Genomic DNA, 20,275 nt, shown 5'->3' on the forward strand with positions numbered 1-20,275 from the left:
TCTTAGGTCAAGGCAAAGGATTGGCTTTGCTTGCTCTCCTACTGTGTAACTTTGGTCTCATAGTGGATTCAGAGTTATCTGGGCCCTCTTGATTCTACGCCTTCCCAGGGCAGAGGCTTTTTCAGGACCCCAAACAAGCCAGACCCTCGAGGTCAGAGGCCCAGAGCTCAACACTCGTTCTTCCCTGGGTCTGGAACATTATCTCCCAGGTTCTCAAAAATGTTGGTGGGTGAAATGCTCCCTTAGAACACAGGTTTCCCTGCCCTGTGTCAATCCACCACCAATAAAACCTTAAGCTTAAGAATAACTTTGTGGACAAAGAAATTGATCCATCGACTGTCTTGCAGATGGCAAGGATGATGCCACATTTCTGCCTGGCCCTGAGAACTCAGACACCACAGCTAAGACCTTCCCTGCCCGGGTCCGGAGAGCTACAACCTCAAGGACAGAGCGGATTTGGCCTGGAGGGGTCATTCCTTATGTCATTGGAGGGAACTTTACTGGTCAGTAACCACGGAAGAGACCTTGTGCCTGTATAGCCTGGCCCACCAGATCTGTTGGGGATGTGTCTGCAGAGTTCACTCAATGAACTTGGTGTGTGTGTGTGTGTGTGTGTGTGTGTGTGTGTGTGTGTGTGTGTACGCGCGCGTGCATGCAAGCTTGCATGCAAGGGCGCTACAGTTTAGCCTTAAATGGCTGCAGGGCCTAGGCAGTCATAGCAAGAGGAAAAGAGGCATGGAGCTGTCCATGGTGGCTCCCAGCTCAGCCTGCATTAGCAGCATGGACTTGGTAGTCCCTAGGCACCTGAGCAGTGCTCTAGGTGGTAACCAGAGGGCACATACATATCATGGTATCGCATGATGTGACACAACTTCCTGGTCTGTAGCCTGGCTCCACCTCAAAAATAACTTAACATCTCTCTGTCTGCAGTTTCCTCTTCTATAAGTGGGATGGCGAGTTAATACCAATAAGAACTTAAAATTTGTGCCCAATGCATAATGGTATTATCTTTGGGATATGTGAATCACCTAGACTGAGGCTACTGGCCCTGGCCTCAGGCCCTCCCTGCAGAGTCCTGCCTCCTCTTTCTTCCTCCTTTCTGCTTGCCCCGAGCCTCATCAGCCACCGTTCTGTTGCAGGACCTGTCCATCCCCAGCTCCCCAGCACACTGTCTTTCTGTCCCTGAGACACAACCCCAGACCTCTGCCTGGTTGGCTTCTGGTCAAGTGATATATCCACAGACAATCCCACTAACTCCTTATCACCCCTACCAGCTACCCCCTGTCCCAGCTCCCTCTGTCTCTTAGCAGCACTCATCATGACCCAAAGTTTCTTCACTTCTATTTGTGTTTGCTGGTCTTGGCCCAAGCTCTGCTGGAGCAGGGATTAATCCTCCCTTTTCATGTCCAGCACCTAGGACAGTGCCTGGTACAGAGGGGAGGCTGCCCAAATCTGCCCACAGCACATCACTGGCTGAACGCCTGAACTAAAAGCCCCGTTGAGTCAGGGCCACAGCTCTCAGAGTGCCTTCGTTAGCTGGGGTACTGTGGCTTCTATAAGAGGTGGCTGATGGAGGCTGATGGCCCAGTGACTTGCCACAGCCACTGAATGAGCAAGTTAGCAGCAGATTGGCAGACCTGAATGAGCAGAGCCCCGAAGCGGTGGGGAACCTTCCTGGGCTACACGTCTGCTCCGCTTGGTGGCATGACTCCAGCTTCCAAGTGCTTAATCAGGGGCCACCATAAGAAAAGGGAGAGGCCTTCTCCCTGTCATCCAGGCTGCCTGATGGGAAAAGTCACACATCCAGAGATTAAAATGTATCCCTGTGAGCAGCTGCCCCTGCTCTTTGTTACACACATTCACTGTGCTCTTTCTGGTCCAAAGTGCTCCGGGTTCTTATGACCAACAATTTATATTACCTTCATCAACAAGAGCTAACTTATTATTTTAGAATATCTTGGACATGGCTTTATGTTTATAATTAGTAGGATTGCTATTTTGGTAAGTGCTTGGGCTACAAATAACGTGAACCTTAGTATGTCAAGATGTCAAATAAATAAATAAATAAATAATAAATAAATAGACAGCCAAAGTTAATCTTATGTGCACTATTTTTGAGAGGCAATATAACACTATACCCACATTGTATTCTAGACTATGGTGGGAGTTTCTCTCGATTTATTTATTTAGCATTATTATAAACTCGGGACTCTGCTCCATCACCCTTTGTAATTCTAAAATATTTGTTTCTAGAAACTTCTCATTGCCCCTAGAAAAGTTAAAATATTGTTAATTGTATTACCTTGATAGATATTGGAAAATATTTATTAACTGTGCATGACTCTCAGCTGGGGGTTTTTAATCATTCAATAACTTTCCAATCAAGGAACTCTGAAGACAGTGTCAGAAAAAGTATGAAATTCATTCATTTTTTCAAAGTCCTTACAGAAAATCAAGACTGAATACCCCAGCAACCACTGAAACACCATTCAAAGTGCATAGATGTGTGTGTGTGTGTGTGTGTGTGTGTGTATGAACAGGCTTATAGAATGCACTAGAACACTCTACTGCAGGTGTGACAGAAAAATGAGGGCAGAATGCCATGTTGGGGAGAGGGCTTCCTCTGATCTAGAAACCTACCACCACCAAGCTGGGGATCCCAGGACAGCATCTACTGTTAGTAACCCTTCCAATCCCAGATCCCTAAGTCTCTAGGATTTGGCTGTTCAGAACAGCTATTTATTTATTTATTTATTTATTTATTTACTTACTTACTTACTTATTATGAGTGTTTTACCTGTGTGTTTTTCTGTGCACCACATTCATGCAGAGGCCAAAAGAGGGTATCAATTGTCCTTGGACTGGATTTACAGACAACTGTGAGCTGTCTTGTTGGTGCTGGGAATTGAACCTAGGTCCTCTGGAAGGGCAGCTGGTGCTTTTAACCACTGAGCCATCTTTCCAGCTCCCTCTCCCCTTGACAGGATCTTGTAAAGTCACCCTGGCTGGATGAAACTCTCTATGTAGATGAGACTTGCCTTGAACTTATGGCAGTGCTCTTGTCTCTGCTCCTGAGTGCTTGGATTACAGACATGTGTCAGCATCCTTGGGAAAGGGAACTGTGAACCCCAATAGACTTCTATTCTGGGTCACCAAAAAAGCTTTTAGAAGCAACTAAAAATATTTGACCAACCTTTATATACAAGGTAGTTGACCTAATATATATACAATGTATAATGAGACATTGTATAATGACCCCACAACCCAATTAATGAACACATCCATCACTACCACCCCTAGTCACATTTGTGTGTGTGTGTGTGTGTGTGTGTGTGTGTGTGTGTGTGTGTGTGATGACACTTCAAATCTCTTTTAAGCCTCAAAAAAAAAAATGCAGTATTACCAGCAGGAATTTTGAAAACCAGAGCAAGCTTTGTCTTAAGACTGTGCCTTCGTGACTAAAGAGGGCATGGTGTGTCCAGGAGTGAAGTGATCAGCATTGCTCTGTTGTTTCAGGCAGCCAGAGGGCCATTTTCAAACAGGCCATGAGACACTGGGAAAAGCACACCTGTGTGACCTTCGTGGAAAGGACAGACGAGGAGAGCTTCATTGTGTTCAGTTACAGGACCTGTGGGTAAGCAGGAAGGAAGACTGCCTCAGTGGAGTACCAGGGGACAGATGCAAGGATGCATGGGTCTGGAACTTTCTGTCATGCTGCATTTCCACTGAGCTATGATTTGTGGGAGGCCAGGTTTCGTTGGACGCTCTTTGTCCTCAGTGAAAGGAGATGAGTTCAGAGTGTGGCTCCAGGGAGACTCATTGCTGATGGGTCCTGTCACCAGGACAGCAAGGCCGATGATGATTCATGTGGAGAAAGACTCGGGCCAGTGACTCCACTGAAGAGCTAATAATAGCTGATGAAGTGGCAGACTCTCCCAGCTCACAAGTGCATGTCCGAGTGTATGAACGTCTGCCATTTTAGAGGCCTGTTTTTCTCTTTCTCTTTCATGTCCCTTGGGTCCACTTTCCATCCTTTCTCGTCACCTAATATCCTCTCTTAGTCACGTTCCTATACTCACATTTACCCTTGCTTACACTCACACATTATAGACTATATACATTATAGACTATGTACATTGTAGAATAGGATCTGCATGCGAGACAGAGCATGCAGTTTTTGTCCTTCTGAGTTTGGGTCACCTTGATTAATATTATACTTTCTAGATCCATTCATGTTCCTGATTTTATTTTTCTTTGTAGCCGAATGGCATTTGTTGTATAGATGTACTTTTTCATTATCCGTTGATCTGTGGGTGAGCCCCTAGGCTGGTACTGTTTCCTTGCTGGCATGAGTACACACACAGCAATAAATGCAGATTTTAGTGTCTCTGTGGTAGGGTACAGGTGCATGTCCAGGAGAGGCGCAGCTGGACAGAACAGTAACTTTTGAAGAAGCTGATGAACAGAGGAGGAAATTCTTCCCCTCCAAGCACCAAACCCAGAATCTCAAGAGAAATTATTTTAGATCCTTCAATGTTATTTCAACACTGAAACTTTCCAAAGAGAAAGAACATTTCCAAATGTTTTAGAGAGCTATCGTGAATTGCTTGCTGTCCTGAAAGCACCCATTATGGAAGAAGAAATTAACAAGGTACAGATGTACCTCACATGAATAGCTATGGAAAATTACATTTAAGATGCTAGAATTCCCAGTGAAGAGTAGAAGAAAGGCTACCCATCAGTTTGTGTAGAACATAAGACCCATCTACATCCAGAAAATCTACTCATGTGACTGAGAGATCAGAGAGAAGATCTGTACATATCTCAGCAGATGCTTACAGCATCTGGATGACCAACATGCACTTTCTGCTTCAAAAAAGACCTCACAGGAATAGATGCCATTTATTAAAGTGTGTGTTTTCATGTATGCAGATAGCTTTGTGTTCCTATGTGTATAGTTTATGTATGCATAAGTACATATTGATCCTAAAAGTATTTCCGTTAGAATTGGGGACAATTCGAAGAGATTTCTGATCTTCACAATAAATTACCTCTGCTCTGGAACTGCTAATATGGCTAGACTAGAGAGTGAAATCAATGCTTTGAAGATTGGCAGGAACAAAATCAAGTTTGCATTATTGGGAGTTAATGTGACCATGTGCCTGGAAACCCAGAAAGTCAACTAAGAAATTTAAAGCCTAAGAGTTTTAAGTAAAGCGACTGGTCACAGAGTGAATACAAAGTTAAGTATGTTCTTTAGTCATGCTTCGCCTGATAGAATTCCATAATAGGAAAATATAACACTTCTGTTATCTTTGGATATAGGAGTGAGAGAGTCAGTCTTTTGCAACGTGGACATGTGTGTTTACATGCTCAGTAAATAATATGTGGGTGATGGTGTAATCAAAAGTTTTAATTCCTTTTTTAAAAAAGATTTATCGTAGGTGTATGAGTGTTTTGCCTGCATGTATAATGTGCCCCTCATGAAGACTTGGTACCTTCAGAGGCCAGAAGAGGGCATCAGATTCCTGGAAGCTGACATCACAGTCAGTTGTGAGGTGCCACCTGTGTGCTGGAAACTAAACCCAGGTCCTCTGCAAGAGCAGCAAGGGCTCTTGAGCACTGAGCCAGCTATCCAGTGCTTTTTGATTTCCTTTTTATGCCTTTATTATAGTCTGATAAACCTGGTACAGTGGCATACACCTGTAATCCCAGCATTCCAGAAGTTGAGACTGTGATATTAAGGTCAGCCTGGGCTACATAATGAGTTCTAGGCTACCTTAGTTGAGCAATAATACTAAAGGGCTGGAGAGCTACCTCGGTGTGTAAGAATTCTTGCCCTGGAAGCTTGAGCATCTGGGCTTGAATTCCCAGCACCGACTCCATTCTTTGGCAAACTCATGCACATGCAAGGGTGTGTATACTCTCACATTAATATGCTATCACACACACATGCATGCATGTGCACACACACACACCATCCTTCCTCCCCCACCACACCATTCAACAACAAAACAATAATAAAAGTCTCATAAAACCAGTGCTTAGGAATAATGAATAAATATTTTTTGAAAAATATACCTGGGTTGAATATAGACACTTACTAAGATCATTAACAATGACATCCAGGAGCACCCTTTCCAGAACTCAGCCACCTACTTCTTGTCTCTTCTTGTCCTCAAAGAAGGCTCTGTGGACATGCAACATAGATGAGAGATGAGTGTGGGCATGCTTCGTTCTTGGTAGGAAGGCCATTTCTTTCTTCAGGTTCTAAATGGGATCTGTGATCACCAAAAGGCCAAGATACATTTTGGGGGAATGATGATCTTGTTAGGGGAAGTTGAACAATGAAAATACTTCTACCTCTGAAACCCTTTCTTCCTTCTTTCCTCCCTTCCTTCCTTCCTCCCTCCCTCCCTCCTTTCCTTCCTTCCTTCCTCTTTTTCTTTCTTTTATACAGCTTTATACCATGAGTGGCAAGATGAAGTAGGAAGGAGGTTGCCTCTCTATTTGATACCCTCAGGCCTGCTAATCTCTGTATTTCATCTCGCAGCTGTTGCTCCTATGTGGGGCGCCGAGGAGGAGGTCCACAGGCCATATCCATTGGGAAAAACTGTGACAAGTTTGGCATTGTGGCTCATGAGCTGGGCCATGTGGTTGGTTTCTGGCATGAACACACTCGGCCGGACCGAGACCAGCATGTCACCATCATCAGAGAAAACATCCAGCCAGGTAAGGGATCTTGAGTGGAGTCTAGGAGCCAGCAAAGCTGAACATCCCCACACTTAGGACAGAGGAGGGCCTGCTGGGAGCGTTCAAGGCTCATAGCTAACTGGAGGCAGTGACCTAACTTTGTAGGCACTTGTTATGGCCCTACCACCGGCCACCTATGGCATTCCTGAGAACACATCTGCTGAAGCGCGTGGCTTACAACAAAGTAGAAAGCATGAGTCTTCATGTTATAAAGGAAAATGAAATCTAACCCAAGTTCCTAAGCAGAGTCAAGGCTGATTAGGCAAAAGAGTTCTCCCTGCAGTTTTCATGAGTTACTTTTGCCACGCAATGCTGCCTTTTGAAATTGCAAAGCAAATTAAGGTAAAATGCATGTGAAAATGGTACCCTGTGTGGAAGCATTCTACCCCCAAGGCAGACAGCATGAACAGATCAAAAATGTATGCATATTTTCATGTCAAATAAGTTGGCCTAAAAGTCTGTATTCGAGCCTGGTGAGGTAGTACTTGCTTTTGCTTATAAGTCATGTACTAAGGAAGTTGAGGCAGAAGGATCACAAGTTGGAGGCCAGCATGGACTATGGGTGAGTTCAAATCCATCTCAGCATCTCAGTCAGCCAATAAGATCTTGTCTCAAAAACAAAGAAACCAAACAAAAAAAGTTGATATTGAACAAGAAAGTAGCTAGCTGAATTATATAGCTGCCTTAATCTGCTTTGTGTAGGTAGGTATACATGTAAGTTCACATGCTTATGGCACATGGAGATCAGAGAACAACCTTGGATGCTGTTTCTCAGGGCCTTTCCACATTATTTTTTGAGACAACACTTCTCATTAACCTTGAGCTTGCCAAGAAGGCTAGAATGGCCAGTAAGCCTTAGGTATGCACCCATTTCTGCTCTCAAGGCTGGAGTTATAATCAGGTGCCACCAAGCCATATTAATACATGTATTCGGGGAACTGAACTCAAGCCATGCTTATGAAGCAAGCATGCTTCCCCAACCAAGCTCCCCAGATCGCTTTAAGCTTGCTTTAGAGGACTTGAACCTTGTGATTTATTTTCTTCAAATTGAAAGATGAGAATTTTGGAGATTTTTTTTCTTTTAAACCAAATATTTTAGGCAAGCAGATTCAGTGCTATCTATCTACAAGCAGACTTGGAAGTTTCAAGCAGCATTTGGGGAGGGGTGTTGGATAGTGGGACAGAGAGAATACAGGGCTTGTCCAATGCTTCAAATTTCTGGTCTATTACATACAGTCACCAAAAGTCCTGTCATCTGGCCACTCAGACAACAAGAGCTCCCAGAAGTTGCCTGGGCCCTTCTCCTCCCCACAGCTTCCTTTTGGGTACTGCCTTATTCCCATATTTCTTAACAGAGTGTTGTGTCACAGGTCAGGAGTATAATTTCTTAAAAATGGAAGCCGGCGAGGTGAGCTCTTTGGGAGAGACCTATGACTTCGACAGCATCATGCACTATGCCCGGAACACCTTCTCAAGGTCAGAACCTTTGTTGACCCCCCCCCAGTCTGTTTTTATTACACTTGCCTCAGGCTAGGGTCTGAGGAGTCCTGAGGTCTGTGGAGAGTGAACAGGTCTCGGCATGCTCCTTCCATGGCTGGCCTGTCCATCCTTGAAATACAGTGGCCTCTGGGCTGCAGTGAAATACAATCTAATCATGTTCTTGCTAATAAGATTGAGTCCCGTTGTGAAGCTGGTGTGTTCCATCATGCCCTCATGTCACAAGGAACAAAATGGAAAAGAGAAATTATGGAAAGGTCATCTGGGAGAATAACCTAGAGGCTTTTTTTATAAAATTCCTGTTGGGTGGGGGCATCTCTAACACACATCCTAAACAAATTGGAAAGTGCTTGCCATTGTCCTAGAACAGGCTCTGTTTATTAAGGAAGCTAGGCTGTATCAGAGAAGGAAAGGCTGCAAATCACGGGTTCTTTTTAGAGACAAAGAAAACTAAGCTCCAACATCTTGAGAGAGCACAGGTACCCAGATCAAAGTGAGAACAAGGAGGACGGTTCCATACTTTCAGTTCTCAGGGAATAGGTGCTACTCAAGAGAGAAGGGTGGAGCTGCTATTTACCTCAGGCACCCTTGGGGTCCTTCCCCTGTGTGGGGCTGTGCATGGAGGTGTTTTCTCCATACTGCTCCTGTGGCTGGGCCATGTAACTGTTGTGTGCAGAGAAGAGCATCCCCACTAGTCCCAGCTGGTAGGCCTTCTCAGCCCTTATGGAAACACTTAAAAGTAAAAGAGACATTGCAAATATTTTTATCTTCTTGGCTGTTAAGTATCCTCTTACAAATGTCTGTTCATTTATCTAATCCTTCCTCCCAGAAAGGTCCTATGTGGGTAGTTTCCAACACACACACACACACACACACACACACACACACACACACACACACACACACACACACCAGCAAGGGTTAGGTGGAAAGACAGAGAGCTATGTTGAAGTCTGGAATAAATTCAGTGCTCAGAATACATGCCAGTGGGACACGAAGGCTTTGTCAGCTCATGCTTCCTAGTAGGCAAGGCAGAGAGGAAAACAGGCCATTTCCAAGTCCCCATGTGTGTCAGGGCTAAAGGGAGTCGTTGGCTTGGGAGCGTTGGCTCTGGATAGGAAACTGATCATTGAGGGCTGTTTGGTTCTTGGCCTACAAATCTCCTCCATGAGGTTGGCAGACTGGTAAATCCCAAGTTCCTTAGGGTTACTGCTCCCCTGGCCACATATCTGCTTCAGTCCTGACCTGCCTGCTGCACCCAAACAGGGTTCCCAGCCCCCTGACCAGAGAGTGTTACTCAATTCAGTTTCGGACTGTCTCCTTAGAAGATGGGCGACTCAGCTGCCCCCGAGTCCCCTCCAGCCCCAGCCTTTGTGCAGCAATCTCTCAGTCTAGGGCAGATAAGGCAGGAGACGGCAGGTGACCCTGTGCATTGCCACACAGGAAATCTGAAGTGAAGGGGCTTCCTCTTCTAGACTGCTAAAGTAGACTTGAGGGGTCCATTTTGGGGCTAGAGGGTGGTCTGGTTTCCTTTATATTGTTGTGATAAAAATACTCTGACCAAAAGCAAATTAGGAGGAATGGGTTTATTTCATCTTATACCTCCAGGTCATAGTGCATCGTTGAGGGAAGTCAGAGCAGGAACCTGAAGAAGAAACCGTAGATCTATCCTGCTTTCTGTCCTAACAATGGACGAGGGGGGTGGGTGGGAAGACAGGTGTTGGGGTTGGCTGAGACCTAGCTCAGAAAACATACAGGGAACAACTTAGTGCCACCATTAACCAGGGGCTTATGGGCTGGTATCAACAGTATCAACAATGTCAAGGACACAATGTCACATTGGCCCAACCGAGAAACTTGTGCCTTGGGTCTTATTTTTGGTAACTTCTGTAATTATTCATATCATTTTACAATTTTTGTTTGTAAGCCTAGCTGTCATAGTTTAGGGCTTCTATTGCTGTGAAGAGACACCATGACCATGGCAACTCTTATGAAGGAAAACATTTAATTGGGGTGCCTTACATTTCCAGAGATTTAGTCCCTTGTCATCATGGTGCGAGTTGCACATCTTGCCTCATAAGCAACAGAAAGTGGTCTGTCTCTCCGGGTGTGACTTGAGCATAGATGAGACCTCAAAGCCCACCTCCGCAGTGAGCACTTCTTCCAACACGACCACACCCACCCCCAACAAAGCCACACCTCCTAATAGCGCCATTCCCCTTGGGGGCCATTTTCTTCCAAACCACCCCCCTAGCCTTTAATAGCTGAGCCACCTCTCTGCTTATCTGCCACATTCCTCCCTCCCCCAGTAGGCTGTGAGCCTTAGACATAGCCCTGTCTCATTCTCATCTAGTGTGTAGCATCCGGCTAGGTGCCTGCCACATACACTTAACTCGTGTTAAGTTTTAAGTGAATGTATGAGGGCCAAAGAGGCTTAGAGAGCTGCACTGCAGGGGAATGGGTGAGGAAAATCCTGTCCATTATTCTTTGTAGGCCTTTGTACATACTCACAAATGTGGCAGATGCCCCTCTTCAGAAGGGAGACTCAAGTCTCTCCTATGAGGGCACGTAGGGCTGTAGGAACGAAGGCACCACCCACTGTAGTACGTTCTGGAACCAGAGGCCAAGCAGAAGCTCATCCTATTCTTCCTAACTCTCTTGCTGTTTTCCTATCTTTTTCCCTCCTGTGATCTCTAGCTCCATAATCCCTTGCTTCTGTACCTCTGGAGGGAAACTTTTCTAACTCCAAAGTCAGCATGAGCTATCTTATCAGCACAGACCAGAGGAAATCTTTGAGCCAAACCCATGAAATAATCACACCTCATCCAAAGGGCCTAGGAGGGAGATTGGCAAGGAACAGCTCTAGGACGTGGTGGGCAGCTGATGCAGAGTGGCTTCCCTGAGGCAGAGTTCAGTTACTGCTACAATCCCTATTGCTGTATAACTTCCCTGCCAAACGTAGGGTCTTAAAATCACAACTTACTGGGGTTTTGCTGTTGTTGTTTTACTCTGGGTCAGCCCAGCTCACTCTTCTCTGGTCTTGCCAGTCATTTGGCAGCTTAATTGGGCCGGGGATCTAAGCTGGCCAGTCACACATAGCCCATGCTCCTCCTTCCCGTAAACTCTCACCCTTCAGTAGATTTAACCAGGCTCTTCTCTGCTTGAGGACTCACGGCTGTTGGAGGGCAGCCTGGGTACCTGCAAGCCTCTAAAAAGGCTTTTCTCACACCCTATCCAAAAGGCCAGAATTAGGTGAAGTGAAGAAATACACTCTGCCTCTTAGTGGAACAAACAGCACCTTTGCCTTTCAAAGGGATGTCGCTATTAAGAGATGAAGTACATTATTTAATCATCTACCCCAGGCCTCTTATCAGCTCTTGCCCCTGAGCTTGGAATCCATTGCCTACACACACACACACACACACACACACACACACACACACACACACAAATACGTTTTGGATGCCTGCATTGCATTTGTGATTTTTTTTTTTTTTTTTTTTTTTTGGTATGAAGTTTTTAGAAGGCTGTTTTATACCATGGGCTCTTATTGGTGGCTTTTTGGCTTTTTTTTTTTTTTTTTTTTTTTTTTTTGCAGCATTATCACAGGCTTCTCTACTTCTAACTGCAACTCGTTTCCCTTGGTCATTCCTCCCCTAGGACTGCACTGTACCTCACCTTTTAGCTCGAAAGAGGAGCCAATCCCTGCAGGACACAGACCTGTGGGATAAAGCCCTTCCTGCTGATGGGAAATGCAGTCTCTGAGTCTCTTTACGACCTGAGCTGTCTTCTTCCAGCCCTGTCCCCTCTGGTTTTATTGCCTTTCTTCTCCTTTCCCCCTTGGGGGGAGTGGTGTCCTTAGAAGTTTTGCTGGGCACAGGTCCAGAAGTTGAGGAGACAGTCCTCTGTTACAGGGATGTCTTTGTTTGGAAAACTCAGAGCTGACAATTTTATTCCCTAAGACATCTGTCAAGCCTTCCCAGTTTAGCCTGAAGTCAATGTTGGGCACTGTCCATCCAGAAAGGGTAAAGGTGCATTGCTACAGTTCAGAGAGACTCCGAGAGTGGACATTCTCCAGAACTCAGTGGCCTATCAGTAACTCGGGGAATTGCATTGATGTCTTAGCTCCAAAGACTGGGTGAGAGCCACTGTTGAGCCTGCTACTTTTGTCCCAAACCTCCCGTGTACTTATGTCACCACTTATATACATGGAAGCCTATGCTCCCTGAGCGGTGGGACACATGCCAGAAAGATGAAGAAGGCTGGCAGAAGGTTCAGGCCTGCCGAGGTGCTGGGATGGGTCTTCACTTCCAGCTCTGTCTGCACACCAAGTCATTCAGGGAGCCTCGTGACAATAGGGACAATAGGGAAAGCCCTAAGAATATCGGAGGAGGGAACATAGCATAAACATGCCAGGCCTGCTGGTGGCCTTGCTGACATCACCTAAGCCCAGGCCACTCCTTAATCAAGATGCTTCTATTTGTTTTTTGTTGCAAAATTCCTCCTTCAGAGAAGTTGTCCCAGGGAGCCATGTCCTTTGTTAGGGCAGAAGTGTCTCTCTGTTGAGCAAGTAACTGAATTCAGAATTTTAGTTGTCTTAGAAGTCATTATTTAGGATTTCAAGCCTGGCGAGGAGGGGAGAACAGGTGTACATGAAGAACCTTGGGGGACTCTGGGAGAGAAGGACTGAGCCTCAGCAAAAGTCAGGGTGGAGGTTAACGGTTGAGCAAAGAAGGCCACAAGGCCCTCTGCTGCGATGATCTGGATTCTCTTGTGCTCAATGGAGAGAAAGTGTGCTGAGAGTCTGAGAAAAACAAGCACTTCACAGCCAAAAAGATAACACTGTGATGTAAGCAGAAAAAAACTGAGATGTGTATCATCTAGCGTGGCAGGGAATTTAGGAGAACTCAGAGCTGGGTGGGGGGAGAAGCCAGTAGCTAAGCTGTGTATGTTTTAGCTGATTCTTTTGGATGTAAATAACTATTTTGTGAAGTTCTTTGAATAAGAGTTCCTCATTGTGGTTGTATAATTTAATTAAAAAAAAATAGGTGGGGCTTGTGCCCTTCCTCCCCTGCCCCCACCCGAGTCTGTAAGGACAGAAAGGAAAAATCCAGTCTTGAGAAACTTACTTTTGGCAGAGTAGAAAATGTCACCAACACATTGGAAAAAAAAAAAAAGAAAGAAAGAATATGATAGAAACTAGTCAAGAGAATAGGGCAACACCAGATGGGAGGGTAGAAATGTCCTGAAAGGCTTTAAGGGGAGGGACAACTGACGCAGGATCTGGAGAATGAGCAGGAGTCTTGTGAGCAGGCAAAACAATGGGGTGTGGGCATCCTAGGGAGAGGGCCTAGAAGGCGATACAAGACGTATGGCTGGAGAGGAAGTCAGAAATCATGAGCGAAGGGCCCCGACAGCCAAGTGGCAGGAAATTGCTAAGCACACACCTGTCCTTGCTTTCTGGGGTGGCCACGTTGCAGCATTTTAGGACTGGGGCAAAGGAGGTTGAACCCATAGAGAATGACATAGTCAGGAAGCTTCCAGAGAAAATTCAGGAAGAGATGCCTATCATGTGATCTCCAACAGTGGCCTGGGAGCCGGGAGGAGGGCCTGGGTTCAAGGGTGGCTGACAAGGGTACACTGGACAGAACTTGGTCACTGGTTCAGTAAGAAGAGTGAGGAGCAGGGAGGAGCTGGGAGCCCTTCCAGAGACAATCTCCAGGGTCAAAGGTCAGGGGACAAGCAAAAGGGTGGGGTAAATCCAGTTGTGGGCCCAATTTAGGGTAGGATCTTGGCCCATGGTACAGCTTAGGGAGGTGGTACCAGATATTGGGGTCTATTGGATGACTCTGATCTGGACACAATTCTCTGGGGTAATTCAAGCTCTCTGTTGGTGTAGCATGGACAGAGCAGAGGCAGGGGCATCATTAAGGAGGAAGTGGAAGAGGCAGTTCTCTCCTAGTTTGTGCAGCAAGGCCTGGGACCTGGGAGAGGAAAGAGGTGCTGACAGCTTCCAGAGATATAGAGAGACAGATGAAGACTAAGATGATCCCACTGGAGTACACATGATCTTGCCAGGCCAGTTAAATCACCATAGGAGTACAGAGTGAATGGAAGCTGAATGTCAAAAAGGAACAGAGGCAATACTTTGGGAAGTTGGCTAAGAAAGGAATAGACAATGCATGAAGAAGAACAACGCGTAGGACAGGCCCAAATAGAGAGTCTACAGGCAGAGGAGGGGACTTGGATTTGGCATCCAGGTGTGAATAGACCAGGGCTCAATCAGACATCTGGGGGTCCTCTTGTGTTTTAGAAATGCCCCTGACATTTTAGATCTTAGTCACACAAGTAAAGAATAAGGTGCTAGGACTAGGAGGGGCCATCACAACCAACCAGCCAATCTTCTATTGTGCAGTGAAGTAAACTGAGGCTCAGCAAAGTTCAAAGAAGGGAAGGGGCATCTCAAATTAACCTACATGGCAGAGGCAGGCCTGGCATGGGAATATGCAGCCTGGCATCTTTTGATGACCTCTAGTGTTCTTGAGATATCTGCTGGACCAGTTCTCAGGCTCTTCCTGAAGCAGCTAGCTCCAAGACTTATCTACACAATGTACTGCCTAATGCACAACTCCAGGGGGTGCCACTTGCAACACAGTCTCTGAATGGTGGTCCCTGGTTTGTGCAATATGACAGCCCCGGTATGAGGGCCTGTCAAGAGCTTCATGGAAGTACTCAGTCCACATAAGTAAGGCAGGCTTCAGACCACTAGACTAGAGTATATTTTTCAACTTGGCAGCTGCCTTCCCATTGGGAAATGAGTAGGCCGTGCATGGGATGGAAGGCTGCAAGTCAGCGTGAGTGAAAGAAGCCACTCAGTCATGCTAGCAGGGAGAGATGGTGGCAAGTGATAGGTTCAGGAATGTTGATGGAGGAAAGAAATGAAGACTGGGAATCTCCTCGCACAAAGCCTGGCAACCTTGACTTTTCTTTCTCTCTCTCTTTTATTTCCTGTAGAGGAGTTTTCTTAGACACCATCCTACCCCGTCGAGACGACAATGGCGTCAGGCCAACCATTGGCCAACGAGTGCGGCTCAGTCAGGGAGATATAGCTCAAGCCAGGAAGCTGTACAAATGCCCAGGTAACTGTGAGCCATGGGGATTCCCAGCAACTCCTAGCACCCCATGCTACACAATGCATGCTGTGTGCAAGCAACCCCGTCCCTTGCTGGATGTGGGAACTGAAGGGGCCGCATCTTAGTAGCTGTGGTTTCTTGTGTCTTTGTTGGGGAGTGTGCAGTACGGTGCAGAATGCTGAATTGGAGAGACACATAGCAGGCTCAGAGCCCATGGCCGCCTGTCTATGGGAGGCTTTTGAAGTTCTTTGGCAAAGCCCTGAGTGCAGAGGGAAGAGGGGAAGTGGAATGCAGTACAGCGTGACCCGTTGCTCCGAGAGCTCCTCTTCTTTCTAGGGAACTGGGGAATGCGGATACAGCAAAGGAAGAACCAAGAGCTTCTGGCCAGAAGGCAAAGAGTGAGAGGAATGGTTTGGGGATGGTAGGGGTCCAGTTCCCAAATGCTACAGTCACAGCAAGTCTCGGTGCTGTGGTCTCAGGGTTGGCTACCAACCATATGCTGTTAAAGACCAGAGAGCATCTTGGGGTGAAGCAAAGGCTTGTCATGAGCTAGGGTTGCGGTCCCTTCTCCTCAGACTTCATCTCTATCCTGGTTTCATTTCTGTTGCTGTGATAAAATATGTTGACAAAAAGCCACATCGGAGAAGAGTTTATTTGGCTTAGAGTTTCAAGTTCCAATCCATTATTGTGGGAAGGTCAAGGCTGAAACTTAACTTGTCACAGTCAAGTGCAGAGAAGAAAAATATATGGATCCTATATGCTGTCTCGTGTAGCTTTCTCCTGACTTGTATAGCTTGGGACCTATGCCCTACCTAAGGAACGCTACCACCTACACTGGGCTGGGTCTTCCTACATCAGATAACATTCATGACAAGCACACAAACAAGCACACAGGACAACCTGATCTAGGTAATTCCTCGTCAGGACTCTCTGTTTTGTATCTAGTGGACAGTTAAAACTAACCAGCTTTGGCATTTTTTCATTCCATGTCACTCTGGGGTCAGTGCCCTAAGGTGCTTCTAAATCCATGCAAAGTATTGATTGTAGCAGCCAAGTTTGCGGCACTATGGGGCAGAATGAAGTTTAGGGGCTTCGGGAGGACAGAAGGAAATTCCATCACTGACAGCTTCAGTAGCCTTCTTCACATCCTTCAAACCAGATGTGTTTTGATTTGTGATGGAATATTTGAAACTGGGGCTATTGGAGAAAATGTGGGCTGTGACATTGCCCTACAACACAGGATCATGGGGACTGAAAAATGCTGTGTAGGCTGCATCCTTGTGGGATGAGGAAATGTTTTCATCCAGCCCTCAGTCATCTAGGGGCATGCGAGGGCTGAAATACAGGACACACGTATCATATAACCTTCTGAATGTAAAAGAAAACCTTAAGGCATTCCCTGGGAAATGCCACAGTATTTATTTAGTTACACTGTATATGCTGCTTATTTCCCCAAAGGCTTCCCAGCAGCTGGTAAATATCCTGGAGCACACAGTAAGGTATCTATTCTTGCAGAATGCTGATGATTATTCTAAAATAATGTTCATGGAACCCTCGGGGGTGTTGGCTGCTGGGAGTGAGCCTCACGATGCTTGGCAGCTGTTCTGTAATGTGACTCTGAGGCCCTGATAGCCAGGATTTCCTGAAGCAAATGATGGGTAGCCCTCCACATGCCCTCTCCTGTAGCTCCAGGAGCAGCTGAGGTTGCTTCAAGGGGTCATTGCAAGCTAGGGCAGTGCCCAAGCAGAGGTGGGGGAAAATGCTTAAAGACGCTCATTCCCTGCACTTTGTGGGTAGCTCCACGGTGGGGAGGTCACTCAGCAAGCCACTGCCTTTGCATTTTGGGGGTGTCAATCCCCAGGGTTCAAGAAATGCAAATGTCTTTTGCTCCCAAGCTACAGGAATGCCCCTCCTTTAAGGAAAAATTAGAGGAAGTAATTTTTTTTCTTATGCAGGTTCTATATTCTAGACATGTCCATTACTGGGCACCCTTCAAAGACAAACAGGCCGAAGAGCACACTGTAGACTATGCTCATATAGCTGTCTGTACCCTTGCATTTTTTCTGCTTTCTTGTTTGTTTGGTAGCTCTCTCAGAGGTGGAGCGCAAAAAGAAAAGAATTTAAATGGGGGCATATATGAGTTTCAGAGCGTGTTTTCTTTTGGCTTTACTGACTTATACTTTTGTATTTCCCCTACTACAGATGCTATTATTAGCAATTATGAAGGCTCCAATGTGGCTGGGAGATATGTAGCTCAGTGTTAGGGCACTTATCTAGCATGCCTGAGGCTCTGGCTCAACCTCTCTCATCGATCAATCAGTAAATTAGTTGCACAATCTCGGTAACATTCTGGGGGATCAAGGCTTGAGTGGACCCAGTCTGTGTGATACAGGTGACCTCACTGGCCCCTGAGTTGGTCCAGCTCATGGCTGGAGAACTGAGATCTGAACCCAGATCAAGTCATACTAAGAGCCTTTGGCAGAAGCCCTGGGCGCTACTCCTTGGCATCAAGATCTACTTACTTTTGCTTGTCCTGCTCAGAAAAATGACAGTCTACTTGGCTCACTCTTCATCCATCATTGACAGGGCTTTGGCTTGGGAAAGGGCTTTTACTCCACAGGCCTAGGGCAGGGGTAGCTCGGGGGTGAGGCGGGGAGTCTTGTGTGTGCCTGTATCAGAGTTGTTGCTTTGTTTATGCAGCATGTGGGGAGACACTACAGGACACAACCGGAAACTTTTCTGCACCTGGTTTTCCAAATGGCTACCCCTCCTATTCCCACTGTGTCTGGAGGATCTCTGTCACCCCTGGGGAAAAGGTAGGTGAGAACATTAACTCCCCTGATTGGATCGTTGCATGCTGAGCACACCCCTGGCTAGGACACTGCACCCTATACACATGAACAGTGAACACCATTTTTAAAAGGCAGGGATAGGAGGACTCAGCCTTTGAGCCGGTGATGACAGCAGCTGTTCTGAGGACCCACCGAATGCCAGGAGCACCACTGATTGCACTGAATCCGGTGTTTTCTGACTTCTCAGTCAGTCTTACCCACACAAGTGGAGGCCTGGCATGCCCTAGATGCCCACATGAGTTATGAATCAAGCTACCTGTCAGACAAACCACAATCTGCCCTTTACCTAGACTAATGCACTAATACTCTACAGGGCAAGTATCCAACATAAGATTCCTGACACCCTGGAGTGGTCTTTGGTAGGTGACAATGTAGCCAGCATAGCTGGCTTCTCTTCTCTAGCCCTCTTCTTCCCCATGTTGATAACCCACCCACACCCTTGAGTGTCAATCATTCACTCCAGCCTTGCAAGCAGCCCTCTGTGGGCTGTCCGGACATGTGTCTGCTCTCAGATCCAGGAAGGAAGCCATGACATGTCCTATAAGTGAGCTCAGGGAATGCCAAGGCCTTGTGTCCCTGGAAGAAGATGCTGGGGGCTTAGCAAGCCCTATATTTACAAATTCCTTTGGCCCTGAAGATCCCATGGCCCTCTGCAGCTGAGCTCATGGCCAGGCCCTCTTCTCCTTGGTCCAAGGTGGATATGTTCTGCTCCACTCACCACAGAGTACCTTTATGTTTATTCTGTGGACAAGGTATCTGGAGAGAAATTGCCCAATCACATATTGAATACAGAACTGGAACTTTAAAGTTTAGCTTTCTTTATTTTATTTTTTAAGTATGTGTATATGTGTGTTGAAGGGTGAGTGTGTGTGTGTGTGTGTGTGTGTGTGTGTGTGTGTGTGTGTGTGTGTGTGTGTGTGTGCTGGAGCTGATCCAGATCTCCTGAGTCCAGATCCCCTGGCAGATATCAGCCGCCCAATACGAGTGGTGGGAACTGAACTTGGGTACTGTGCTAGAGCAGTACACACTCTTAACCACTGAGCCATCTCTCCAATTTTTATTTATTGTGTGTTCTACACATCCAGATATTCTTGAAGTTGTTTCAGACCAGGTCAGCCCTCTTTTCTTAGGTCTAGGTGAGGGGATGTCCGTGTGTTCCCCGATCCTTCTAGAATCACACACGTCACAGCATGCCTCAGTGTCATAACTACTGAGGTATTGTCCCATCTGTAGCCTTTAAGCACACTGAGGACAGAGATTGTCCCCAGCAGTCCCAGCATCCCACTTTCATGGTACAGCTGTGGCACGTGAGTGCTTGTGGAATGGATGTGTGGCTACATTAGGGTGGGGTGTCACCAGGGTAAATACAGGCAGTGCGCCACAGTGGATATTTTTCAGGTGTTCACAGCCAGACTACAGACACTCATAATTTATAGCTTCAAGTACAATGTGAGAACCAGAGAGTAATGGCTAGGGTCAATTTGAAAGCATTTTTTTTACAGACTGGATTCTTCCCACAATAGCCTTATAGTTCCCTTAGTCACATCAACCCCACATGCTAGATGTTGACACCCATTTATCAATAGAAAATTGGACCTACTCAAGGTGACTACATTTGGTGGAGGGTTGGGAAGTGAACACATACCACTGAGAGACTAAAAACCTGAACAGTGGGCCATCATCATGTTACACAAAGGAGACAGAGCTCACACACATACACATCTGCACACGTGTGCACTCTCACAGGACAATGCCAGGACTTGGAAGACTGCACGGTGGCTAAGATAGTTTTCTGTGCAAGCATGAGGACCTGAGTGCAAGTCTCTAGCACCCCAACCATCTGCATGAGTGCGCACAGATATATGCACTCACACACTTGGAGGCATGCACCACCACATATGTGAGCGCATGTGCGCGCGCGCGCGCACACACACACACACACACACACACACACACACAGTGTGGTTGTCATCTTGAATCTGACCGTTTGCCTTTTGTGTGGATATGACCATGCCTGCTAGAGGTGCTAACAGGCAGGAA

At 46.4% G+C, this 20,275-nt stretch overlaps 1 protein-coding gene across 1 annotated transcript in view; it reads left to right on the forward strand.

Annotated features, from left to right (window-relative positions):
- Positions 1-20,275, forward strand: part of Tll2 (tolloid like 2) — a 66,065-nt gene that overhangs the window by 16,130 nt on the left and 29,660 nt on the right. The window contains exons 4-9 of the mRNA XM_051200037.1: positions 348-503; positions 3,517-3,634; positions 6,554-6,732; positions 8,124-8,229; positions 15,265-15,389; positions 18,084-18,199. Of these exons, the coding sequence (XP_051055994.1) occupies positions 348-503; positions 3,517-3,634; positions 6,554-6,732; positions 8,124-8,229; positions 15,265-15,389; positions 18,084-18,199 (800 nt within the window). The remainder of the gene's footprint in view (positions 1-347; positions 504-3,516; positions 3,635-6,553; positions 6,733-8,123; positions 8,230-15,264; positions 15,390-18,083; positions 18,200-20,275) is intronic.

This window comes from Phodopus roborovskii, unplaced genomic scaffold (genome assembly GCF_943737965.1).
Source record: "Phodopus roborovskii unplaced genomic scaffold, PHOROB, whole genome shotgun sequence".
Taxonomy (NCBI): domain Eukaryota; kingdom Metazoa; phylum Chordata; class Mammalia; order Rodentia; family Cricetidae; genus Phodopus; species Phodopus roborovskii.